The 22322-nt window shown below is 40.8% G+C and overlaps 1 protein-coding gene across 4 annotated transcripts in view; it reads right to left on the bottom strand.

Annotated features, from left to right (window-relative positions):
* Window positions 1-50: 50 nt before the first annotated feature.
* The window catches only part of LOC577510 (centrosome-associated protein 350), a 34239-nt gene continuing 11967 nt past the window's right edge, over window positions 51-22322 (bottom strand). For all 4 annotated transcript variants that reach the window (XM_030997096.1, XM_011682945.2, XM_011682947.2 and 1 more), the window contains 17 exons: window positions 21702-21852; window positions 20914-21146; window positions 19996-20087; window positions 19248-19476; window positions 17803-18060; window positions 16862-17311; window positions 16239-16426; window positions 14862-15546; window positions 14314-14454; window positions 13552-13892; window positions 12812-13025; window positions 12112-12338; window positions 10447-10802; window positions 9869-10029; window positions 8834-9215; window positions 7159-8156; window positions 51-6830 (listed from right to left, as the gene is read on the bottom strand). In XM_030997096.1, the coding sequence (XP_030852956.1) occupies window positions 4614-6830; window positions 7159-8156; window positions 8834-9215; window positions 9869-10029; window positions 10447-10802; window positions 12112-12338; window positions 12812-13025; window positions 13552-13892; window positions 14314-14454; window positions 14862-15546; window positions 16239-16426; window positions 16862-17311; window positions 17803-18060; window positions 19248-19476; window positions 19996-20087; window positions 20914-21146; window positions 21702-21852 (7323 nt within the window). In that variant the 3' untranslated portion in view covers window positions 51-4613. The remainder of the gene's footprint in view (window positions 6831-7158; window positions 8157-8833; window positions 9216-9868; window positions 10030-10446; window positions 10803-12111; window positions 12339-12811; window positions 13026-13551; window positions 13893-14313; window positions 14455-14861; window positions 15547-16238; window positions 16427-16861; window positions 17312-17802; window positions 18061-19247; window positions 19477-19995; window positions 20088-20913; window positions 21147-21701; window positions 21853-22322) is intronic.

The following is a 22322-nucleotide window of genomic DNA, read 5'->3' as shown; positions in this document are numbered from 1 at the left end:
CTGAAAGCCAAGGACTTAAACCACAAATAGAACACAAGAAAACAAAATCATCTGTTTGATATGAGGGGCCCTCTTACATTGCCGTTTATTCACATAATGATCATTTAGTTTATTATTTACATTATGACACATACAGCTATACATTCTCATATACATTTACACATAGATATCTACATCTGGTTTTATATGTACAAGGCAACTGTCTTCTTTACAATAATAGTGTCAGTTTTCATATCAGGCATCATTACAGCATGCTGGCTACATTTGATAAAATTTCACCAAAAAGAATTTTCTTACAAACATCCCAAGTTAAATGCACTTGGTTAGATAATCCAATATTAATGCACAAAGTTGCTGGTATAAAAAATTGTCAAGAAAGGATATTGCAGCTTTCATAAATTTCCTGCATATCACACCATAAGAAGAGATGCTTCAAAAAAATGAGTATATGAGACATTTTAAGCAAAACTGTCATATTTCAGGCATGAGCAAATATATTAAAATAAAACAACAGAAGCTGAACGGCATTTATAAAAATGTGAATACGTCCGCGATTCCCTACATTCTTATTCTAGATCTATACAAACCGTCCTCATAACATGCCCATATGTGTCGAAATGCATTATTACACATGGAATACCATATATTTGCACTTGGTCATGTTTTACATGATATGCTAATACAAACCTCACTATTTTCCATCATCACCTTGAAAAAGATTTATTGTAACTATGTACATATTTACAATCCAGCATAAATTTAACAACAATTTGTACAACAGATGCATAAACCTATCCACTCACATGTATATCTCAGTTTTCTAAATACATGTACCAGCTGCGGTTTCTTTTACTGTCAATTTCCATACCATTCTGAGTTACATAATTGCCCCTAGTCCATACCACTTTATCAAAATGTACACTCATTAAAACTCTTTATTTTAAAAATACATTCCGATTATATAAATGATAGCAAAATATAGCATGGACATCTTGGCGAGGTGTCAAATACTTGTAGAATGTCAAAATAAAGAGATGGAATTCTTCCTTTAAACTAAAATAATATAAAGACAAACTGTACAATATTGGACTAGGTACATACATATATAAAAAAGGCAAGGATTCCTGGTTAAACAAAGATGAATGCGACTCCATCTCCGATATGCCTCCACTATTATAGTCTACGTCTATTCATTGATAATGACCCTGTGACCTTTAACATCTGACCTCATGAACCACAACTCTTGTCATTTCATCTTTTCATGCTCATACATACTCGAGCATTTTTTCCCCTTCACATTTAGTTCAATTTTTGTTAATCTATTAATTTAATATCAGACTTTTCTGGTGATTTAAACACATTAATGAACCAGTGACCTTTGACCTCTTACACCCAAATTTTAATCAGTTCATCCTTGCTCATACATACAAGTTTGATTGAAATCCATTCAATGGTTTCTGAGTTATTGTGTAAACAAAAAGTGTGACGGACGGACAACCCTATAACATAATGCCTCTGGTGGCGGAGGCACAAAAATGTAAAAGTATAATGGAAAACTGGATTGAATATTCCACATTTTATCTTTAAAGAGTCTTCTACTGTTATCTGTGTCCTTAAACAAATAAACTTTTCTTTAACATATTTCTAGATACTATACTTCTGAATGTGTGGTTACTCTATAAAAAAAATTGGTTGTTCTTGATGCTTTTTTCACTTTAAAGATGGCTTAGACAAAATTAAAACAATGAATGAATCTTTTGCCGATTAATAACTAATATGAACCAAGGCAAAATATCTTTCCATTACACCATCTCTTATAAAATGTATATTTCTGGTGCATGATGGGAGAGAGTGGTGTGTTTCATCGAGCCTAAACATTGATCACATCGAACAAACAACGATGAAAACATCGAAAAATCAATTTTAGATGATTAATCGACCCATGGGCTGTATCAAAGTCTGTAATCATTTACATGTATATAGAAACGCAAAACTCATTGGCAAGGCCTTTGATTTGGAATCAGGCATTTCTTAGAAGGCAGCTTCATATGTATTTTGCATAGCAGGCCTGACTATACATATAGCAGCTGACAAGGTTTTCTATATTATCACAGTGGTACAAGGCCATGTAGGCCTACATTTGTTCAGAATGCTCTATATACTTCTAACGGGTTAAAGGCCCCATTGCACTACTTATAGCTACTTGCGCCCTCTATATAGCAAACAATGCCTAATCGGTGACCGCTGGTCCCTCATGGTCCCCTTTTTCTTATGTTAATTGAGAGCTGATTTGATGAGATAACCAATCTGTCAGCGACCATGCAGGGAGGTGTCATCCCTCCTGGCCAAACTAGTGCAGACAGGTTTTAAAGTGAATCACTGGGACAATACAGTTGTTCTCAATTGAACAGGACATCTTCATCTTCAAAATACATTGTGTACATGTACATATATGATGTATGTATGGTATACGGTCATATGCTAGAATGAAAAACTTCAATTATAAATGAGACATACTTCACTCTTCGATGTTTAAGACAAGCGTCATCGTTGTAATATTTAAAGCAAAACAGCCCAAGCGATAAGGGCACACTCTGTAACCCCCAAACGCTTGCTTAATCAAATCACCACTGGGTTTCACAGACCGTCACAAAACTGGTATAAAAATTGATATAAAAATTATTGAACTATAAAAAATTTGCGATACAATAACCAAAATATATGAATTTGTAACATGCATCAGCTCTGTTTAGTTCATAAGCAAGATACATGTACAATGGAACCATTATTGCAAATATTTTTTCTTTTCTTCTGCCATTGCAAAGAAAATTTTTATCTCTGTGAATGAACGTAAGGTTATTAACTGAAATCATCCACTGTTGCCCCACATGGAATCAAACGCAGGCACTTCCCTTTGGCCGTTATGGAAGAAAACTTTCATTTGTATCAAATTCACATCAATAATCAACAAGAATCAAACGAGTAGATGAACATGCCTATGCACAGGAAGTTTCCCAGGGCTGCAGCTACAGTTAGACATTGAACAGCACATATTGGCCCATAGTCTAACTAAATTTTAATCCGATGCTGGGCTTCAGATTTTGTTCAAAATTGAGTTTAACAGTTTGTCTGAGGTCTACAATTTCCATTGTTAAATGTGATCATAAACCCAAGATCTGGAGCCCGTTTCACAAAGCCTTTTTTCAATGACAAAAATCAGTGACAAATCTGCTGATAACCAATCAGAAGCAAGGATTTCAGTAGCTTATAACAAAAACTGTCATTTGTCACTGATGACAAGTTTTGTGAAACGCGCCCCAGGTATAATAGAATTGGTGGAATAAGGATGACTATGTGCCACAGCCCAATAACTTTTTTTCAAGACTATACCAAGAATATCAAGGAATAACTGACAACATAGATTCTTAGCCCCCCCGCCCAATCCCTCCCCCTCCCCCAAAGTTTTTCCAAGTAAAATACAACTACCATCTAAAATAGATATATATATGTATATATAAATTATCCCGTGGCTGTCTCTACCTATGCAATACATTGCCATGTTATAGTCTATGTCAAAACAAGAAAGACACATCTAAACTTCCATTTCTTTAAAATGTACAGATTTCACACACATCTCAAGCTGCATATTGTAGAATGTGCCAACAACCAAATAAGATTGGCCTTCGGTCTGTGCATCAACCTTGATAGTAACCTAGGACATCACTACACGTACAATGAATGCAGTTCAAAAGAATGATGAAAATGTCAACCCCCAAAAGTGTCACGATAAAATTGAAAAGAATATATAAATAATTTAAGAAATAACCCAGATATTAGTTTCATGAATTCATAACAGGAGCCCAAAGTGTTTTTTTTTTTTAAATAAAAAGAATCAACTTTACTTCCCCTCAAAAGGACAAAAGAGAATGCTCCGGCTTCTCTATTGTGGGCAAACATTTCATTTTTTGTTGAAGCACCATTCCAAACAGAGGGACGAAACATACTGTCTGCTGGCAGCCAATAGGGCGTTAACTATTTGTAAAAAGTGTTAGCGCCCTTCTGGCTTTCAGCAGACGATATATGAGTTGGTCAATCGCTTTTGTAGCAGAGTAAAATGCCGCTTGGGGTTGGCAATGAAGTTACACGTTCGCATCAAAGATAGGTCCGTAAATTTTGTCAATAAACTATGCCCAATGTGGTTTAAGGCTTATAGGGTAATGCATTGATTGTAAAATGGTATTTTGGATAGATAAGCGAAGTCCTTCAAAGGTATTTTTCTTCTCTGCACATGATATTTGAAATCACTAAAAGCTTTGCACATGGCAAGAGTGCTCCTTTCATTGGTTAGGAAATATACCAGTACCTAGCACCAAACCATTATGGTAGACCGGTTGACGTCCAGCTCAGCAGTGAACTGCATATAGATGTTCCTCCCAGATCTGCATGGGACTTGGCCACAACACTGCGTCATCGGTTGATTGCACTGCACTGGCAATCAATGAGGATTCTGGCACGATGTCCGGATGACTTTGCTCTCAATCCTGGCTAGACAGCCTTCGATGGCTGATTCAAGCCATACTCTTCATGGAGACCTTCATGCTGCTAAGGCTTCTTCAGAACTCCACATCCTGGTGACTGAAGTGATCTTCTTGGTGACGCTTCTCGGCTCTTGCTTTCCTCTTATCCTCAATCTGCTGTAGCGCTATAGCTGTATCGATTAGCAAGGAATCGAACAGAGCATCTGCTAGCTGCATCTTGACGGACAGTTCATCATTGTCATAGTCTATCCATTCTGGCTCCTCCTCTTTGAGTTCATCGATTAAAATCTCGTCAACATGATCTTTCTTCTTGCTCAGTTTGCTGCCAGCCACAGCACTGTCTTGTTTTTGTTTGGTAATGAGGCCAGAAAGAGCCAGTACACGGCCCTCCACGGCTGACGCCATTTCCGTTTCATCACTCGGAGGCTGCTGGAAGAAGTATTGACGGGGTTTACGCTTGGGTTTCATCCAAGGAGATTGGACGGTTGGTTCCTGCTCTTGGCAGATGGCTTGGTAGACTTCACCAGACAGAGTGAATATTAAGTTCTTGTATGCTTTCTTACTTGTGCTTTCGATGTCTGATCCTTTGGTATCAGAACCCATAATGGTTGATGGTGGCACCACATTAGCAACAGGTTCCTCATTTTGCACCTTATCATGGAAGACTTTAACGGATTGGCTGGCAAGGTCTGTCACGTCACTGATATTATGAGGCACGGCAAAGAATGGTTCCTCCACTATCTTTTTCAAGTCTAACTTTGCGTTTCTCTGTTTGGCAGCTGCCTTTGCTTCTTGGGCAGCTTTGGCAGCTTGGGCAGCTATTCCTGCTGGAGTCTCTGCTTTCTTGGGTGACACTACCCTCTCTGGTACCTTAATGATGCTCTGACTTTTCTTCATGGAGCCAAAATCATCATCAAACCATTCCTGGTCACCAAACAGGTCTGCCTCAAGAATGTCTTTGTCTAGGAGCTGGAGCTGCTCTAATTTCTCATTCAGGGCCTCCGGGCTCACGCTTCCAGATTCACCAAAGATGGGTGAACCTGGTCTCGCCACAGGAACGTTATCGCTACCAGAGCTGGACTCAATGTGTACCCTATTAATAAAGATGTCATCATCGAGTGCAGTCATGTTGTCAACTTTCCTCTCAGGACTCTTGTCTGGAGTGTATGGAGTCTCTGGACGAAACTCTGGAGACAATGAATGTTCTGGTGTCTTGATTTCCTGTGATGCTGACTTCTTCACTCTCTCGTTTGCAAGTTCAATCTTTGCGTTCTTCCGGTCTCTCAACCGCAATACTTCACTGATGGCTTCATTTATAAGTGATTTGGCGACAGAGTCTGCTTTCTTCTCGGCACTCTTTTGGGGCACCTTCTCAGGAATTTCTTCTTCTGATTTTTCAACAAGCACTTCCGAAGATTCACTATCACTCCTAGATGATTCAGCAGAAACAATTAATTTCAATAAACTGTCTTTTGATTTCTCTTCTTCTTCATCCTGTTTCTGCTTCCTGGCTAATTCTAACACAGCATCAAATGTGTCCTTCACAATAACCTCAGTCAAATGATCTGTGCTTGTGTCCACGAGACGATTTTCAGCTTCATCCTGCTTACCCTCTTGCTCATCCTCATGAGGCAGTTCTTCAATGTCTGGAAACTCATCCTCTGGTGCTCCTCTGGGAGTCACAAGTGCAGCATCTCCCTTCCCTAGACCAGGTTCATCTACTGAGAATGACTCTACCGCTTCAGCTGCATGGCTGATCAACTTCTCCAAGGCATCATCATCAATGCCAGCTTCAGACAGCTCATCTTCTGTGGCCTCTTCGAGAATGTCCTCAGATTTAATGGATGTGAGTTGAGATAGTGACCTATCACTCTCCTTGTCCTCCTCTACTTTGTTCTCTGTAGATCTCTGCTCTTGAGCTATGTCATTACTGACACTCTTGGTTTTAACAAGGTCACTTTCAGAAACTGTCCTCACAGATGATTGGCTGGAAATATCTTCCTCGATGGAAGACTGCTCCGAGGCCTCCTCGTTCAACGACTCCTGAGATGGCTTGTAGTCCTCGGGGAGATGTGCAATCTTATCTTCAGGGGCAAAGATGCCATAGTTTGGTTTGCAGGTGAAGTAAGCAATGCCTTTGAGGGTGCCATCGTTGGTGCCTTCTGGCTCATCAAGCTCTACCCCTATCCAGTTTCCACTGGCGAATTTGGTCGGGCCCTTGAAAAGCAAAGTGCCAGGTTCTTTGCCACCGATTAGAACACGGTCCCCAATCTGGAAGTCAGGAAGAACCTCCTGTAATAAATAAAACAAAAAGAGAATACAAATGCATATAATTGAATGATTGAATAAAATTCAAGAGGTGATTGTGAAATGCTTTTCTCATTACATTCAATTTAATTTATCCATTTATCAAGATGTGTTTACTTATTTAGTATTTACTTTGAAACCCATAATCTTGCTAAATTGCTCTATACAATCAGGTACTCTTCACTTTTACTTTAGAGCAGTAAAGATAACTGTCCTTGACATATGAACTGCTTAGAGGGCATTTACATTCGAAATAACAAATGAAGATGCACGTACCATCAGTATTATCTTTCATTAAGACTAAAACACATACCTTAATTTTTGGCTCTGGTGTAGCATCTCCAATTAAGTCCTGGGCAAGTTTGTCATCAAAGACATCTTCTTCCTCCTCCTTCTCCTCTGCCTTTTGAGGAATCACTGTGACTTCTGGGGGGTCAAAGTCAAGACTAGGTTCATCATGAACAGGAGATCTGTCCTTCAAATCAAATACAAGGTGCCCCGAAGATCGACTTGGACTGCTCTTTGCAAGAGACACCTCGCTCACTTCGCTCAAGTGTTCACTGATATCCTCGTCCGTGTCAGATTTTGAGTCTGAGCGCTTCAAAGTGGGTGAGGATTCCAAGAAATCCTCGCTGTAGCCAGCTTCTGATTTGACACTGGGTGATCGTGAAGAGCGTGAATGGACTGAACTTGGTATTGACCCGATGCTCCTCTGTGAAGAGTCATCAGGGACTGGGGTCACAGCAGCCTTCCCACCTGCAGGAGATTGCGATGCTGGAGGAGAACTTGGCGCATGTCTTGGAGACTCAACGAGACTGTCCCCAAGAGACAGTTCATGATCAGATTCTGGCAAGTTTGAGATAATGACAGCAGACTTTGATTCTTCAAACGAGTCCTGGGTTTGTATGCTCGCTGCAGAGATGATCTCCTCTGGAACCGACGAGGATATGGACACATCGTCATCGACATCGGCTCCAGGTGATGGAGTTGGTTTGTAAGCCAAAGCTGGGCTTACACTTGTAGTAGCCTTTGGAGTGTCCTCTTCTGCATCCCGACCATCCCCTGATCTCCTTCCATTGATCATGGGAACACTAGGAGTTCTTTCCGCATCCTTTTCTTCCTCCTCGCGATGATGTTGCTGTAGTTTTTCCTTGATCTTTCGATGATCCTCAGAGTCAAACTTCTCAGAATCCTGAGCACTCTCCTTGTCTGAATAATCACTCCTAATACTGATGTCTTCTGCAATACTACTGCTGGCTGATGCACTGTGGTCCCTTGAGAGGCTGTAAGGTGACTTGGGACTGACTCCACCTGGTAGATAAATTGAGACATGTAAATTCAGTGAGTCCTAAAGGTAGGTATGAATAAATTATGATGACTATAGGCTAGACAAATCTACAAGTTCCCATATAAAGTATAATGAAAGCCAAATACAAAGACCTTTCAAGAGAAAAGAGTAGATTTAATAGGCACATTGTTCTTGTGTATAGAGTCCCTTTAGTATAGTTTCCAATGAAAATTACTGTCTACAGTGGAAAATTGGGCATTAAAGAAATGTGGTCTTTAAACAGGGGGCCACTAAAGCAGATTATTTTCTGTAGTAGGTAGTAACACAATAAACATTGGCATTACGGTAACATTGGTTTCTTCACTGGGCAGCAGGTAAAGTGTAAGTCATGATTGAGTAATCTTGTTGAAATGACAAGATGAAAAAATAAGGGAATTTCCATGTACCATGTGCATGTGTCGAAACAACTGCAGAACTGCTCATACATTGCACAAATGGTCATGAAAGAAAGTACAGTCAAACCTGCTTTAGTGACCACCTGTATAGAAAGACCACATTTTTTGTTTCCCTTGAAAATGGTTTCTCATTGAAACATGTACTAAAGGAACCTATACATGAAGACCACCTGCCCATAAAGACCACTTTTCTTGTCTCCCTTGGGTGGTCTTTATAGACAGGTTTCACTGTATTTCGTGTTTACCTTCACTGTGATGTGTGCTGGGTGAGGATGTAGCGCTGAATGACGAATAGGACACGCTACCACCAAGAACACTCGGTACCCTCTCCTCTCCAGCAGGCACTCCACCCTCCAGACTGGATCTACTTGATCGTCCGCTCTCCGACACGCTCGGTCTCGACGCCGCACTTCTTGCCTCATAGAGGGCGCCCTCTTGGCTGCTGTCCGAGGCCGTCCTCTGACGCAAGGCGCGGGCGTGGCGGAGGGAGTCGGCACCGGCCTTGGGTTGTTTGATCTGAGGTTTGGCTGAGGGTGTGGAAAGAAGATGGCTACTTCCTTGTAGCTTCTGCTTCTTGGATTCCTGCTCCAGCTCGGCCTTGGTGGTCTCTACGAACCTGTCGTAGGTCTGTGGGAGACGGAAGGCATGATTACAAGGCAACTGCAAAGTTTATGCTTTCCCAGGGAAGGCTGTTAACTAAGTTCCACAGTAAATACGGACTATAATAATAATTATCTATTAACATCGCCTCCCTACAAGATTACCATCTCTTCAGTGACTGCATAATGTTGATACAATCAAACCTGTCTAAGGGGTCACCTCTGTATAAAGGCCACCTGTCTATTGCTTCCCTACCGGTGTTGAAGAACCTGTCTAGAAAGGTCATCTACAGTGGTCACTTTTTGTGTTTGCCTCAGGTGGTCTTGATAGACAGGTTTGAATGTAGGTCAAATAGACTTCTGCCAAAACACACCAATGGAAGGGCATAATTTGAGGTACCTATGACGATTCAAATTCTTTTCACGGGTCTAAAGATCATATGTTGTTGAGCAGACCACCAATAACAATAAGCTTGGAATATCCCTTTAGGACATTCTTAAAGTATATACACTCAAACCTGCTTTAGTGACCACCTGTCTACAAGGACCACATTTTTTGTTTCCCTTGAAAAATTGTTTCTCATTGAAACATGTACTAAAGGAAACTGTCTACAAAGGCCACTTTTTGTGTTTCCGCTATGCACAGGTTTGACTGAATTCTGGACGGGAAGCTTGACTCACCTCAAGTTGCTTCTTCAAGCTGGCTTCTTGGGCCTTCAGCTTCTCTCGGTTCAGCCTCTTCTGTTGCTTCCTTAGTCGATCCGCCTCCATCTTTCTCCTCTTAAGGGCGTCCTTCAGAGCTCGCACACGACCTTCGATGTCACTCTGGTCAGAGGCCGTTTCTGTTCACATGAAATTAAGTTTAGTCCAGTGAGAATGAAAATGGATACACTTAAAAAAGCTTGTTTTAATTGGATCATTCAGGTTATGAAACATTCTCGTACTCAAGTATACAATGTTTAAACAAATCTGACTCCCCAGTATCTTCCAAAGAGAAGGTACTATGGCACATCAGTAACATACTCATTACAATATGTAATAAACATTATAATATAAACAATACATTAAACAACTTATGAATTAGAGAACCTAATCCCCAATGTAAACAGAAGTGATGGTCAGAAACTATGACGAAATGTTCATGCACTTTGCATTTAACTGTGACTAAGCAGGCTTAGAAATTCAACAAAAGAAAAAAGTGTGGCATGACCGAAACAACTGCTCTAATAATTAGCAAGTTGTTGAAGAGCTCTATATACCTGACATAGTCTGAGAGAAAGATTTCTCTGACTCTGAGCCACTGTCTGAAGGATGTCTGTTCCTGGCACGTGGTAGGAAGGGACCCCTACTGGACGATGATGGCAGTGTGCTCGCATTTCTCATAGACTTGGGCGTTGACGAACTGAGGGCCGTCAGACCCTGGCCCCCCGGTGAGGTGGATACCCCCCCGATGGGAGGCACCGGGCCGCCTTGGTGGCTGCTGTGTTTGGAAGGGGTGAGGGTGCGGTCTGCGGTAGAGTCGAAGGAGTCATTGGTGTATTCATGCAGGCCAGACGCTTCCTTGATAGTATCGTCACTGGACAGTTCAGCTCCTGCGTGGGGACTCTCAGAAATGCTGGGAAGAGAAATAACAAGGGAGAAGATGATGGTTTGTCAGTATAGAAACCTAGAATACACCTGATGGTGGCTTGCACTTATAGCGAAGAAGAAGAAGAAATAGAAAGATAGCCATTCTCCACACTGTCATGGATTATTCAATTTAAGAACTAATTCAACAAAATTACAAGTAGAAACCCACTGATCATGAAGATGATAAAGATCTTACACTGATATCACGTTCTAGTTCAGCAGTAAATCACTTGGGGTACATTGTTCTCCAAAACCCTAAAGAATAATGATTTTAACGACACATATACCAAAACAGTTCTACAAAATTAGCGTTGATTACACAGAGTATTAAAGAGCATTTAGTGCAAAATACATACAAACTTATGAATACTGTACTTTTTGAGGTCAGGATTACGTTGTAATGTGTTTAAACATATACACCATTTGTAGATCAAAACATAAAAGTAAATTCTGTTCATTCCTTCCCACGTAATTTAGGTTTGGAATGTGTTTAATGAACAACAATATTTATGGTCATTGGAGATTAGATCAGACCAGTTATCAGATCTAGACAGGAAGCGATCACAGCCCAGGCTTAATCCTGTATTAATACCAAGGTCATCCACTAATCTCTTTAACAGCATGGAGATCTACGTGTCACGACACAAGTCGGCACGTTATTGAGGATATGTAATAAATGCCATACACAGTATATGTTCAGTCCAGGGAAAAGTTTATCGTCTATGATAATGTTTTCGTATCTAGATTTTAAAAATGTAAAAAGCCAGCTTACAATAGAAACATTAAGTAAAGCCTCGTTCGGATATGATGGAGCAAAAACAGCACAGTTTTTTAAACGTAAAGTGTAATGCGTTTCACATTTCCTATCTTAAAACACAGAGCATAGTGAATACGCTGGGACCTCTTTGAGCGCAATTGCCATTCAATTACAAGTATGAATAACTGAAGCAGTTATAAACAGCGTAATATCAGAACAGGCTTTCACCCATTAGCAACTAGAGATTTTGTAAAAATAGCCTATCACTCACTGGAAGATGCTGCAATATTGCTCTCGATTTGACATTTTTCTGAACAATGTGAAACATGCGCTATTTTTCTATGAAGAATCCTACTGTAGTCATCGCAAGGATTCTCGCACGTATAACATTATAACGGTAGACCCTAGAACGGATATATTAGCGCGTTGAAAACGGACGAAAACAGGCGGTTTCGGGCAGTTCTGTGAGTAAAAGGAGGAGTGGTTTAGTTGCTATTTGGTTAAGGTAGCTTTGTCATCACAGTGCAAACATCCATACCTTTTGGACTGTGTCTTCTCTGAGCCAATCTCCTCTGCGATGCTACTAGTGTTCAACTCTTCCATGATGGACGCATCGCTGCTGCTCCCTAGCCTCCTATCGTAGGTAGTGGTAGGGGTGGTCTTAGTGCCGGTTTGTTGAGATTCAGACGCGGTCCTACTGGCATCGGTCTTACCGCTGGTGCTCGTCGGCAGGGAGTAGTCCTCCGATTCATCATCCCCATCACCCTGTGAATGTCAATTCAAAGAAGTTAAAGCAAATAAATCACCTTAAAAAAAATATAAAACAATTTGTGAATGTGTATATCAACCTCAAAAACTTCACCGGCATTCTAATGGAGAACGAATAAGGAGTATGAAGAAAATAAAGAGTAATATACAACAGCGCACACAGCACCCAAGGTCGAATAGGCCCTATTTTATGCGAACATATACGGGTGCGTCAAGTAGTTAATCGAGAATATTTGAATTTACAAAATCTCTATTCCTTCTTCTCTTCTCTTCTCTTCTCTTCTCTTGTCTTCTCTTCTCCACTCCACTCTCTATCTCACTCTTTCTATGATTTGTTTGTTGTTCCTGCATATACATGTACACGTTTACAGGGCTTTTTAAAGGGCTTTGAATCATAATTTATTAACCCAAACCCAAATTTTGATAAACATCCTGAATGGGTGAAGTAGATGAGTAGCATCAAGTCTCACCGTGGTGTCTCGGGCAGGTGACTGAGACGCGGGAGCAGAAGGGGTGGCAGCGGTGGGCTTTATCTTGCGTTTGGCTCCATCCCACAGGTGAAGAACCTCGTGCTCCATGGAGGCTACATGCTTCTCCTCCTCATCCAGACGCTGCTTCCAGGCTAGAAGCTCCTCAGCGTTCTGACGCCTTTTCTTCAGCTTCGTCTCGCGCTTCATCAGGAACCTAGAGGTTCAAAGGGCATGCAGAATTAGCTAGAATACCACATGTTACAAGCAAAAGGGATGTAGGGATGAAGTTAAGCCTATGGCAAACTTTACGATCCTCCTGATTTTCAAAGAAATAGCAATGATATTGAAATTTAAACAAACATCGTCTTCTAGTTGAAGACGTTGAAGAGAGTCTGTAATTGGTCAGAATGTTTGTATCAAATGCTGTCGCAAAATTCTTCCAAAATCAGATAGAAGTGAGGTAGAACAAACAAATGAAAAATAAGGGCTGTAGATAATCAAAAAAATAACAAGCACTGCTTCATCAAGAAAATAATCTATAACAAATTTGGAGCCGGAAGGGGGTTAATTCTATGTTAAAGTGTATGAGTTAACATCTTTCTAACTTCGAACAGACGATTTGTAGAAATTACAAGAGAACAACAAACAGAGTTTACAGGTTAAAAGTTTAATTAGATGGATTTACGATGGTCTTAATTAAATGATTCCATAATTTCTAATCAAACTCTAGAGGCACTTACTTCATGCTGAGGGGCTGTTGCAGCATCTTGAGCTTCTGCAGGACCCTGGCTTGTTTCTCCATGGCCGAGGCGTCCATGGTCGAATCCCTGGCTCCTGCTTCTCCACCCGGAGGCGAGAGGAGCATGGAGTCGGAGCCCGACATGGAGGCCTCGTCTCCCTCCTCGCTGGGAGTCGGGAGGATGGAGGAGACGTTGGGCGAGGCCGGTGGAAGGTCCTTCATTTGGTCCTTGTAGCGGGCGGCGGCGCGACGCATCCTGGCGATCTCCTGCTGCTGGTGAAGCAGGCGCTGTCTCTCAAGGCTTGCCTGCCTCTGGGAAGCTAGCATCTGTTTGATTTCACTCTGAGCATGGAAAAATATATGAGAAAAAAATACAATTTATTTTTAATAGCTACCGGTAAGTATTCTGATGATTTTCAATAATTTATTTTTCCAAGAGTGCTACATCCCTAATTCATCCACTGAAAATTGGGATGATTCATACGCAAACACTACAACAATGCATCAAGCAATTACAATTTTCCTTTTTTTATCAAAGATAGCATTAGGTGTTGTTTTCAAATGAAAAATCATTAAAGAATAAGGAAATTAGTCAAAGCTACACACTTCTCTCCCAGACAAGTGTCTTCGTGCCACATTTATTTGTAGGATAGGTAGCTTGTGTGTGAGCCCCCTTTGCTTTACCAATACACATACGTCTACAAGACTTCCCTTTCCGAGAAAGGGCATTGTGGTGCTACAAGAGCATCAAAGTGATACCGACCTGCTCCATTTGAAGCTTAGATAACAAAGCTCTCTGCCTCTTCCTAAGACTGGTGACACCATCTTGGTCGTCTTTCTCCTTCAGTCTTCGTTTCTGATGCTCTAACCACTCAAGCTCAGCGTTGGTCTTATCAACCAGCACCTGTCAACATGAAACAAGAATATCATGAACCGTACAATCTTTTCACTGTCAAATCCGCTTATTGTCCCCAAGTACTTTCAATTTTCATTTACATAGTAATAATAATAATCATAGTAGGTTCTTGTATAGCGCTCATGTCTGTTAGACTCTACACTGCCGTAGTTCACAAATATTACCCCAGCTTTAGTGCTGTGACTTGAACTGCAACCATGTGATCCACAGCCCTGGCTAATTCACTGGGGAACACTCTTTATGTTCAAACAGATTAGTTGTTTGAAATAGTTCTTAAGAATAATTTATTGATGAATAATTCAAAATATCCTATGTGTTTTTAAATCATATTGTCAGAAGAGCCGTGAGTATGAAATATTCTAGGTACAATATCCTGAAAGATTTCTGCTATGTACCTTCTCTCTCAGCTTCAGTAAGGTGACCTGCTGTTGGGACCTTGCCTCTTCCTCCTTGAGCTGTTTCTGGAGCACCTCGATGGTCACAGCACTGAACGATCCTTCCTTGTCTGACAGCACTGAATCCGAAGAGTCGGGTCTATCCTTCAAAGTGTGCTTCGCTGCAGTGCGAGAGTCTTTCTTAACATCAGGTTTAACCGGTGAAGGAGACACCACGCTCGGGATTGAGCTCCGAGAAGAGGATTCTGAATCATCGAAGGAAAGAGAATACTGATCCAACTCCGATTTTGAGTTGCGCACATCCTCTGATATGCTATCCGTCCTGGTTGAGCTTGCAACCTTAGCCCCCGATTCCGTTCTAATGGACGAACTGGCAGCACTTTTACTGAAGTCCCTATCAGCGACGATGTCACTGGCCGTTGCTATTGAATCAGTTTGGTCAGGATGTCCTAGGGACAAGTCACTGGCAGTCTTGATGCTCTTGGAGGAGTTGGACTGTCGAGAGAATGAGCTGTCTTGAGCCGTGAGGACTCGTTGAGAGGATGACGCTGTGTAAGCAGAAGATGGCGTATGAGTTGATGACGTGTTGGTGAAGTCCTCGGAGTAGTGGGCGGAGGGTGTCTTGGTGTCCGTACTTCGGCTGGGTGTCATAGAGCTCGGCCTGGAATTACCTGCTGCAACACTTCTGCAAAAAAGGGAAATACATACCAATGTAAATGGGTATGAAATCTTCACATTACAACACTTGTAAATGAATTCTTAAAAATATTGTAACACAATTATCATCATGATAATTATAATCATCAGCAGCTTTATCGGAGGCACGATAGCTCAGTCGGTAGAGCAGTGCTCTTGTAATCCGGTAACCCGGGTTCAAAACCAAGTCGATGCACTAGTGCCCTTTGGTAAGGCATGAATCCTCATTACCAGGTCCCTTGGAGAGGACCTAAATCCATTGGTCTTCTGGTTGCTTACTAACAAGCATTTATTGCTTTCTTACCTGTCAGGTAAAATAACCACTACTATCTATCTATCTATCTATCATCATCATCATCATCATCATCATCATCATCATCATCATCATCATCATCATCATCATCATCATCATCATCATCATCATCATCATCATCATCATCATCATCATCATCATCATCACATCATCATCATCATCATCATCATCATCATCATCATCATCATCATCATCATCATCATCATCATCATCATCATCATCATCATCATCATCATCAATCATCATCATCATCATCATCATCATCCCCTTTACCATCATCATCATCATCAACATTACCATTACCATCCTCCTTCTCCTCCTCCTTATCATTGTTATTGTATGGAGATGTATCACATAGGCGCTCTTACCTTGTGACTGGTGGAGGTGGCTGTACCGAGGCCCTCATCTCGTGCAGCATATCCTTCTGGTAGAGTCTCTGCTGCTCCAGGGCTGCTGTCACTGCGGCAGAAGCTGCTGCCTTAGCACTCTCTGCAGCAACCTGGCCTGCATCCACTGCTGGTGGGGGTGATGGCTTACTAACAGATACCTTGTGAGCCTGTCAACCAAGAATACAGAAATCAAATAAATTGAAGGAATGAACGCATCAAGTAAATTCAATCATACTTATTTATGATCAAGAGAAAAGTTACAATGATGTTCTTTGTGTCTGATCGGAGATGTCAGTCACTTTTCGTCAATTAACCTCAATAAAGTCACATACCATGTAGATTCCCCTAACTTCCATACAACAATAAAAACTAACTATAAAAAAGAGAATATAAAGCCTGAAAAGAATAAGAGACATGGTCTGAAACCAAGCAAAAGTATGAAAACTTTTACCCCTCTGTCTGATATCAGAAATAAACTTGGTGGCATGGTGATAAACCATCTCACATCATTCTGCATCTCACTGATATTCACTACAATTCAACCGAAGGCATCTACAATACTATGCAACCATACAGATGGTGGTGGTTATTGTCATTTTTACCTCTGCCAGCTGCTTGGCTGCCTCTGCCGTTATTCTTGCAGCATCAGCCTGGGTCATGAGCAGCTTCTGGGCCGAGTCCCTGGTCTCCGCTGCGGCATCCTTCCTAGCCTTCACCCGCCCCTGTTCAACCTCAAGAGCAGTCTCCGCTGCCTTCTGCTTGACCTCCTCCAGCTGCCTGTTGGCCTCTTCCACCTCCTGCCTGGCCTTGAACGACAGCAGCTGCAGGTCCTTCTCGTGATCCCGCTGCCGGTTCTGCAGGATCTTGGCGAGGGAAGTGCTTTCCTCGTGGGCCAGGGACACCGCCCTGGTGCGTTCCACCTCGGAGAGTTGCCGCACAGACTCCTCCAGGGTTTCCAAGAGATTGAGCTCGGCAGCCATCTTGAGTTGGAGCGCACTGGGTGAGTAGAACTTGGGTCCTGGCTGGAGAATCGTTGATGTGAGCGTTGAGGTCTGTGAAGAAAAAAAATTGGAAGTTCAACAATTTGATTATTGCTCTTTGCCTTGGAACTTTTTATTCCTATAAATATAGATGCCCAAAAACCCAATTCAAATGGACAAATCCCCCAATATGAATATTTTTTAAGACGAATGAATGAAGGGTTATTCCTCATTTGTATAGAAATCAAGAATCATACTGAAAATTTGTTCCCTCTCTAATTCCCATTTTTAATGTTTGATTTTGGCTGTCCATTTATTCTTGGTAATACTCTTATGTTTGGAAGACAGTGGCTCTCAAGTGCCTGTATTTATCCTTAAAATCTTCATCATATATTCCATGCAATTTTGTGTAGGTTACCTATAATTATCTGCATTCCAAAACCCTCTGCTAATCACATTACAGATATATCATGAGCCATCTCTCATAGAGAGCAGAATTACTGTAATGGTGAGTATCCAGCTTCATTTTTTGACACTGCAAGATGTTTAGCCGGACAACTCACCGTGCTTCTGCTAACGTCGGTTGACCTCCCAGACATCTCACTCCCTGGATGACTAATGGGTTTGAAGTGGCTTAGCACCTCCCTTCTCACTGGCGACTTAGCATTCCTATGCATTGAACCTTGGCTTAGTAGAGGAGTTGTAGGCGAGTCTACGGGTGTTCTGACGGATGGTGAGTGACCTTGTGATGTCCTTGAGCCTGGTGACATCCCACTCCTGACGCCATCACTGTGCACAGACTCTCCGTTGGATGTGGATTTCTGTAAGAAGAAATGCCACGCAATATTGATACATTACCAGCTACTTCACAAGGTTACAAACCAACAGGTTACAGTTCTTCATCATTGGCAACTTTAATGGTTATAGCTAAAGATGACTAACGTCAAGTAGCCTCAGTATGAAGTACATTTATTGCTTTATTGAGAATTATCGAGCCAGAGTATTCTTAAGAGGTGTCGTGGTCGAGTGGATAAGTCATCAGACTGTATATCACAAGGTCCGCGATTTAAGTCCTGTCGCAGCACTAATGTCCTTTAAAAAGACAAAGATCTACATCTGCCACACTCAACCCAGGTGATGTAAATGGGTACCTGGCAGGAATTAATGTAATGGCAGCCGTGCTAAAGCCAGGGTAATAATCAGGAGCGCCAAATCTAACAGATATGGACACTTTACAAGAACCCACTATTATTATTATTATTATACGAGGGCCCTGGGCATCAAGGTTGAACGAGTCAACTTATCAACATCATATCTAAATTGAATAACTTCATCTTGGGTTTAAGTAAATGATAAACCAGATCTTGGTACTGTAAAAATAGGACGGTGCACTGAAAAACAAGGTAATGCAATGGCGACTTTAAAGCCTGTCTGCACTAGTTTGGCCAGGAGGGATTAGACCTCCCAGCATGGTCACTGACAGGCAGTTATCTCATCAAATCAGTTCTTAGTTAACATAAGAAAAAGGGGACCATGGGGGTCTAATGGTCACCAATTAGGCATTATTTTCTATATAGAGGGCGCAAGTAGCTATACGTAGTGCAGTGAGGTTTTAATGGTTATAGCTGAAGATGACAAATTTACGTCAAGTAGCTTTGGTATGAAGTATATTTATTGCTTTATTGAGAATTATCCAGCCAGAGTAATCTTTATATGAGGGCCCTGGACATCAATGTTAAACTAAACAACTTATCATCATCAAATCTAAATTGAATAACTTCATCTTGGGTATAACTAACTGATATACCAGTTCTTGGTGCTGTGCGACTTTAAATAATAGGAAGGTGGACTGAAAAACAAAGTTATGCAATGGAAACTTTAAGTTGTTTAAAGATTACTAATTCAAGTTGCTTTATTATCCCATTGACAACTGAATTCTTTCAGTCCTCTGGAATAGATAAAAGGAACTAGTGTTTCCTGCTGGCAAACAGTTTTAAGAAAGACCTACCTTTAAATCCTCAATGAGTGACCTAATCTCATCAACCGGTGACTTGTGGTCGCTGACTGGAGATCTAGCATCACTGGGCGGAGAATGGCTCCCTCTACTGCTCGACGAGCGCGATTTGATAGACGAAGGAGAACTTCTGGAGCTGGGAGGAGTCTGGGTGCCAGCGTCCCGTAATGTTGTGGGTCGGGGACTGGGCGTTCTTGATCTCTTTTTCTCAGAGACGTTCAGACTAAAGCAAAAACAAGGATTCACAAGTCAGACTCAAGGTGTGGTATTCTCGAAAGCAGACTAACTTTAGTCCATGGTTAAATCCACGGACTAAGTATGGAATGCCAAGTGTCCATATGAATATATTTTTTAATAATTTGATATGTCCCTAAATTACTATGATAACATATTTATATCACCGTTATATTGTTGTTTATTAATTATGTTATTACATTTTATTTCAATTTAGTGACAGATTTAAATTATTCAAAAACATAATCATATGGACACTTGGCATTCCATACCTAGTCAGTGGATTAAACCATGGACTATAATTAGTCCTTTGAGAATAAGACCCAATGATTCTTCCTCCTACCAGGGTCATAGCAGAATTCATATTTAGAACAAATCAACTCATATGAAAAAGATGGTTTGAGCATACGTTTGAATGAAAAGATGACCTTGTTAAACATCTCCATGTGTCGTGTGTCGTGTCTGAACGAGGTTCAATCCTACATTTACTTGAAATTTCGATTCTCACCTGTGTGCACTGTCTGCAAAGGAATAGGAGGTGTCCCTTGGTGAGGGCAATGATATTGACCTGCCGGTTGGCGGTCTGCTTGTAATGGTATCCTACAAGAGAAAACAAATCAAACATAACTTCTTAGCGGAGAACAATCATTTCAATATATGCTTTTGCGTTGCTGTGGAATAAACCCCCTCCTGAACATTCATAATATCTCTTTTATCATTATCTGTAAGATCCTATTTTAATGTCGTTGTTCAGACAAGCTTTGGATTCATATTTTGTCTGATGTTTTCTTACATACTCCATCTCCCTTTCACTGTGGAGCAAGAAACTACTCTACTAGATGGAGACAGAGATGTTTCAAGTGCTAATATCATTATTATTATTTTTTGAATGAGTGACATCCGTGAGAGCTTGATTATAATCTAAACCTTTGGAAAGAACAATCCCACTGAGCTGTACTGTTGATTCCAATGATGTAAATTTAAATTTAATAATTTAGCCATTCTTTCCTTTTTGAGGGGGGGGGGGGGGGTAAAATAGGTGAGGACTATAAGCAGGTGGCCTTTATGGACAGGTTTGACATCTAAAAAGACAAGGCACTGCACTAGGTGAATAAGGGACACCTATAAACAGGTGGCCTTTATAGACAGGTTTGACATCTAAAAAGACAAGGCACTGCACTAGGTGAATAAGGGACAACTATAAACAGGTGGCCTTTATAGACAGGTTTGACATCTAAAAAGACAAGGCACTGCACTAGGTAAAATAAGTGACAACTATAAACAGGTGGCCTTTATGGAAAGGTTTGACATCTAAAAAGACAAGGCACTGCACTAGGTGAATAAGGGACAACTATAAACAGGTGGCCTTTAAGGACAGGTTTGACATCTAAAAAGAGAAGGCACTGTACTAGGTTTTAATAAATACCTTGCCCGATGACCTGGATCTGGGGGTGACGAGCTGAGAGATACTGTCAGCCGAAGCAGAGCTGGGGATGGGGCTACGTCCAACCCTGCTGAAGTCTGGACTGTCCAGCGGAATCGAGTGGACGTTGGATGATGCTGGACTCCCTCCAGTGAAGTCCTCCGAGTAGGACTGCGGCAAGCCTGGAGATGTGTCTCGCTTGATGGACGGCCGCGTTCTCTGTCTTGTCATAAGGTCTGGAAGGGGAGAGCGGACACAGGTTTTAACTCAGAGTTAACGATAATGTCTACAATACCTGTGACAAGATACTCAGTTATCTACAACATCTTAATGCGGCAAAAAAAGTCATTCAAAGTTATATACAACTGCATAGAACAAGAGGGAGCATTTTTCAATACTGAAATATTACAATGAATATTGTACAGAGGGACAAAAATATATCTCTCATATCAAATTTGTTTGTCAAAGCAAAACAATAATACAGCTTACAGTCGTTGATACCTGCATTCTAAATGACAGGGAAAACATTTAATACAACAATACATGATTTTGTTTACTTAATTTAAATGAATGTTTTGTGTTACATGTAATCATTTGTCCAATATCCTTACAAATGTATAAAGTTTACAAAGTAGACAGGACTTATCATATTACGTACATACTTATCAGTGTTTTGTTACTTGTATAATTCATTAGTTCTATTGTAATACTGTATGGTTTATATATGTCATTTTAATTTGTTGATATTTGAAAGGAAAAATACATAAAAATAAAATAAAATAAAAACCTACCTCTCTGTGCTTCCTGATACCGTTTCATGTAGATATCAATCACACTTAGTCCATCTCTTTCTGGTCCCTGGGGGGAGGGGCCAAAGTTTATATTGGTCTGTCTGCTGTCATGGAGATGCTGAGGTCGGGCACGGGTCGGCAAGCTTTTGAACTGCAGGATAAATCATTTCAAAAGAGATATGATTTGATTTGATTTTGATTTGATTTGACTTACCAAGTATAAAAACATAGATAACAACATACATGATAACATGAGAAAATAACATTGGATGGGTCGCCCTGCTCAGCTGTGCCAGTGCAGCACAGTTGTTCTACCGAGTTTTAGATTAAAACTAACAAGTATTATATTATCTACCGATGATAGATGATACCTATGAACAATTCTGCCTTTCCTCAAAATTGTCTCATAAGTTAACTTTTTGATTGATAATCTAATCAAATATCGATGTAGAACAGAACTCAGATAGCCATGGTTTCCCATATGTTATATAATGGAAATGATATTTTGTTCCATTTTTATATATTTCTTCTTCAGTGTGGTATTCTTAAAGCTAATTATTTACTGTAATTCTTTTGCATTTCCCTCCATTTTATAATTAACAATTCTGTCATCCTAGTGAT

The sequence above is a fragment of the Strongylocentrotus purpuratus genome, unplaced genomic scaffold (assembly GCF_000002235.5).
Source record: "Strongylocentrotus purpuratus isolate Spur 01 unplaced genomic scaffold, Spur_5.0 spur5_scaffold_4, whole genome shotgun sequence".
NCBI lineage: Eukaryota > Metazoa > Echinodermata > Echinoidea > Camarodonta > Strongylocentrotidae > Strongylocentrotus > Strongylocentrotus purpuratus.
Note: the sequence above shows the minus strand (reverse complement) of the source record. Positions and strands in the feature narration are given on the sequence as shown.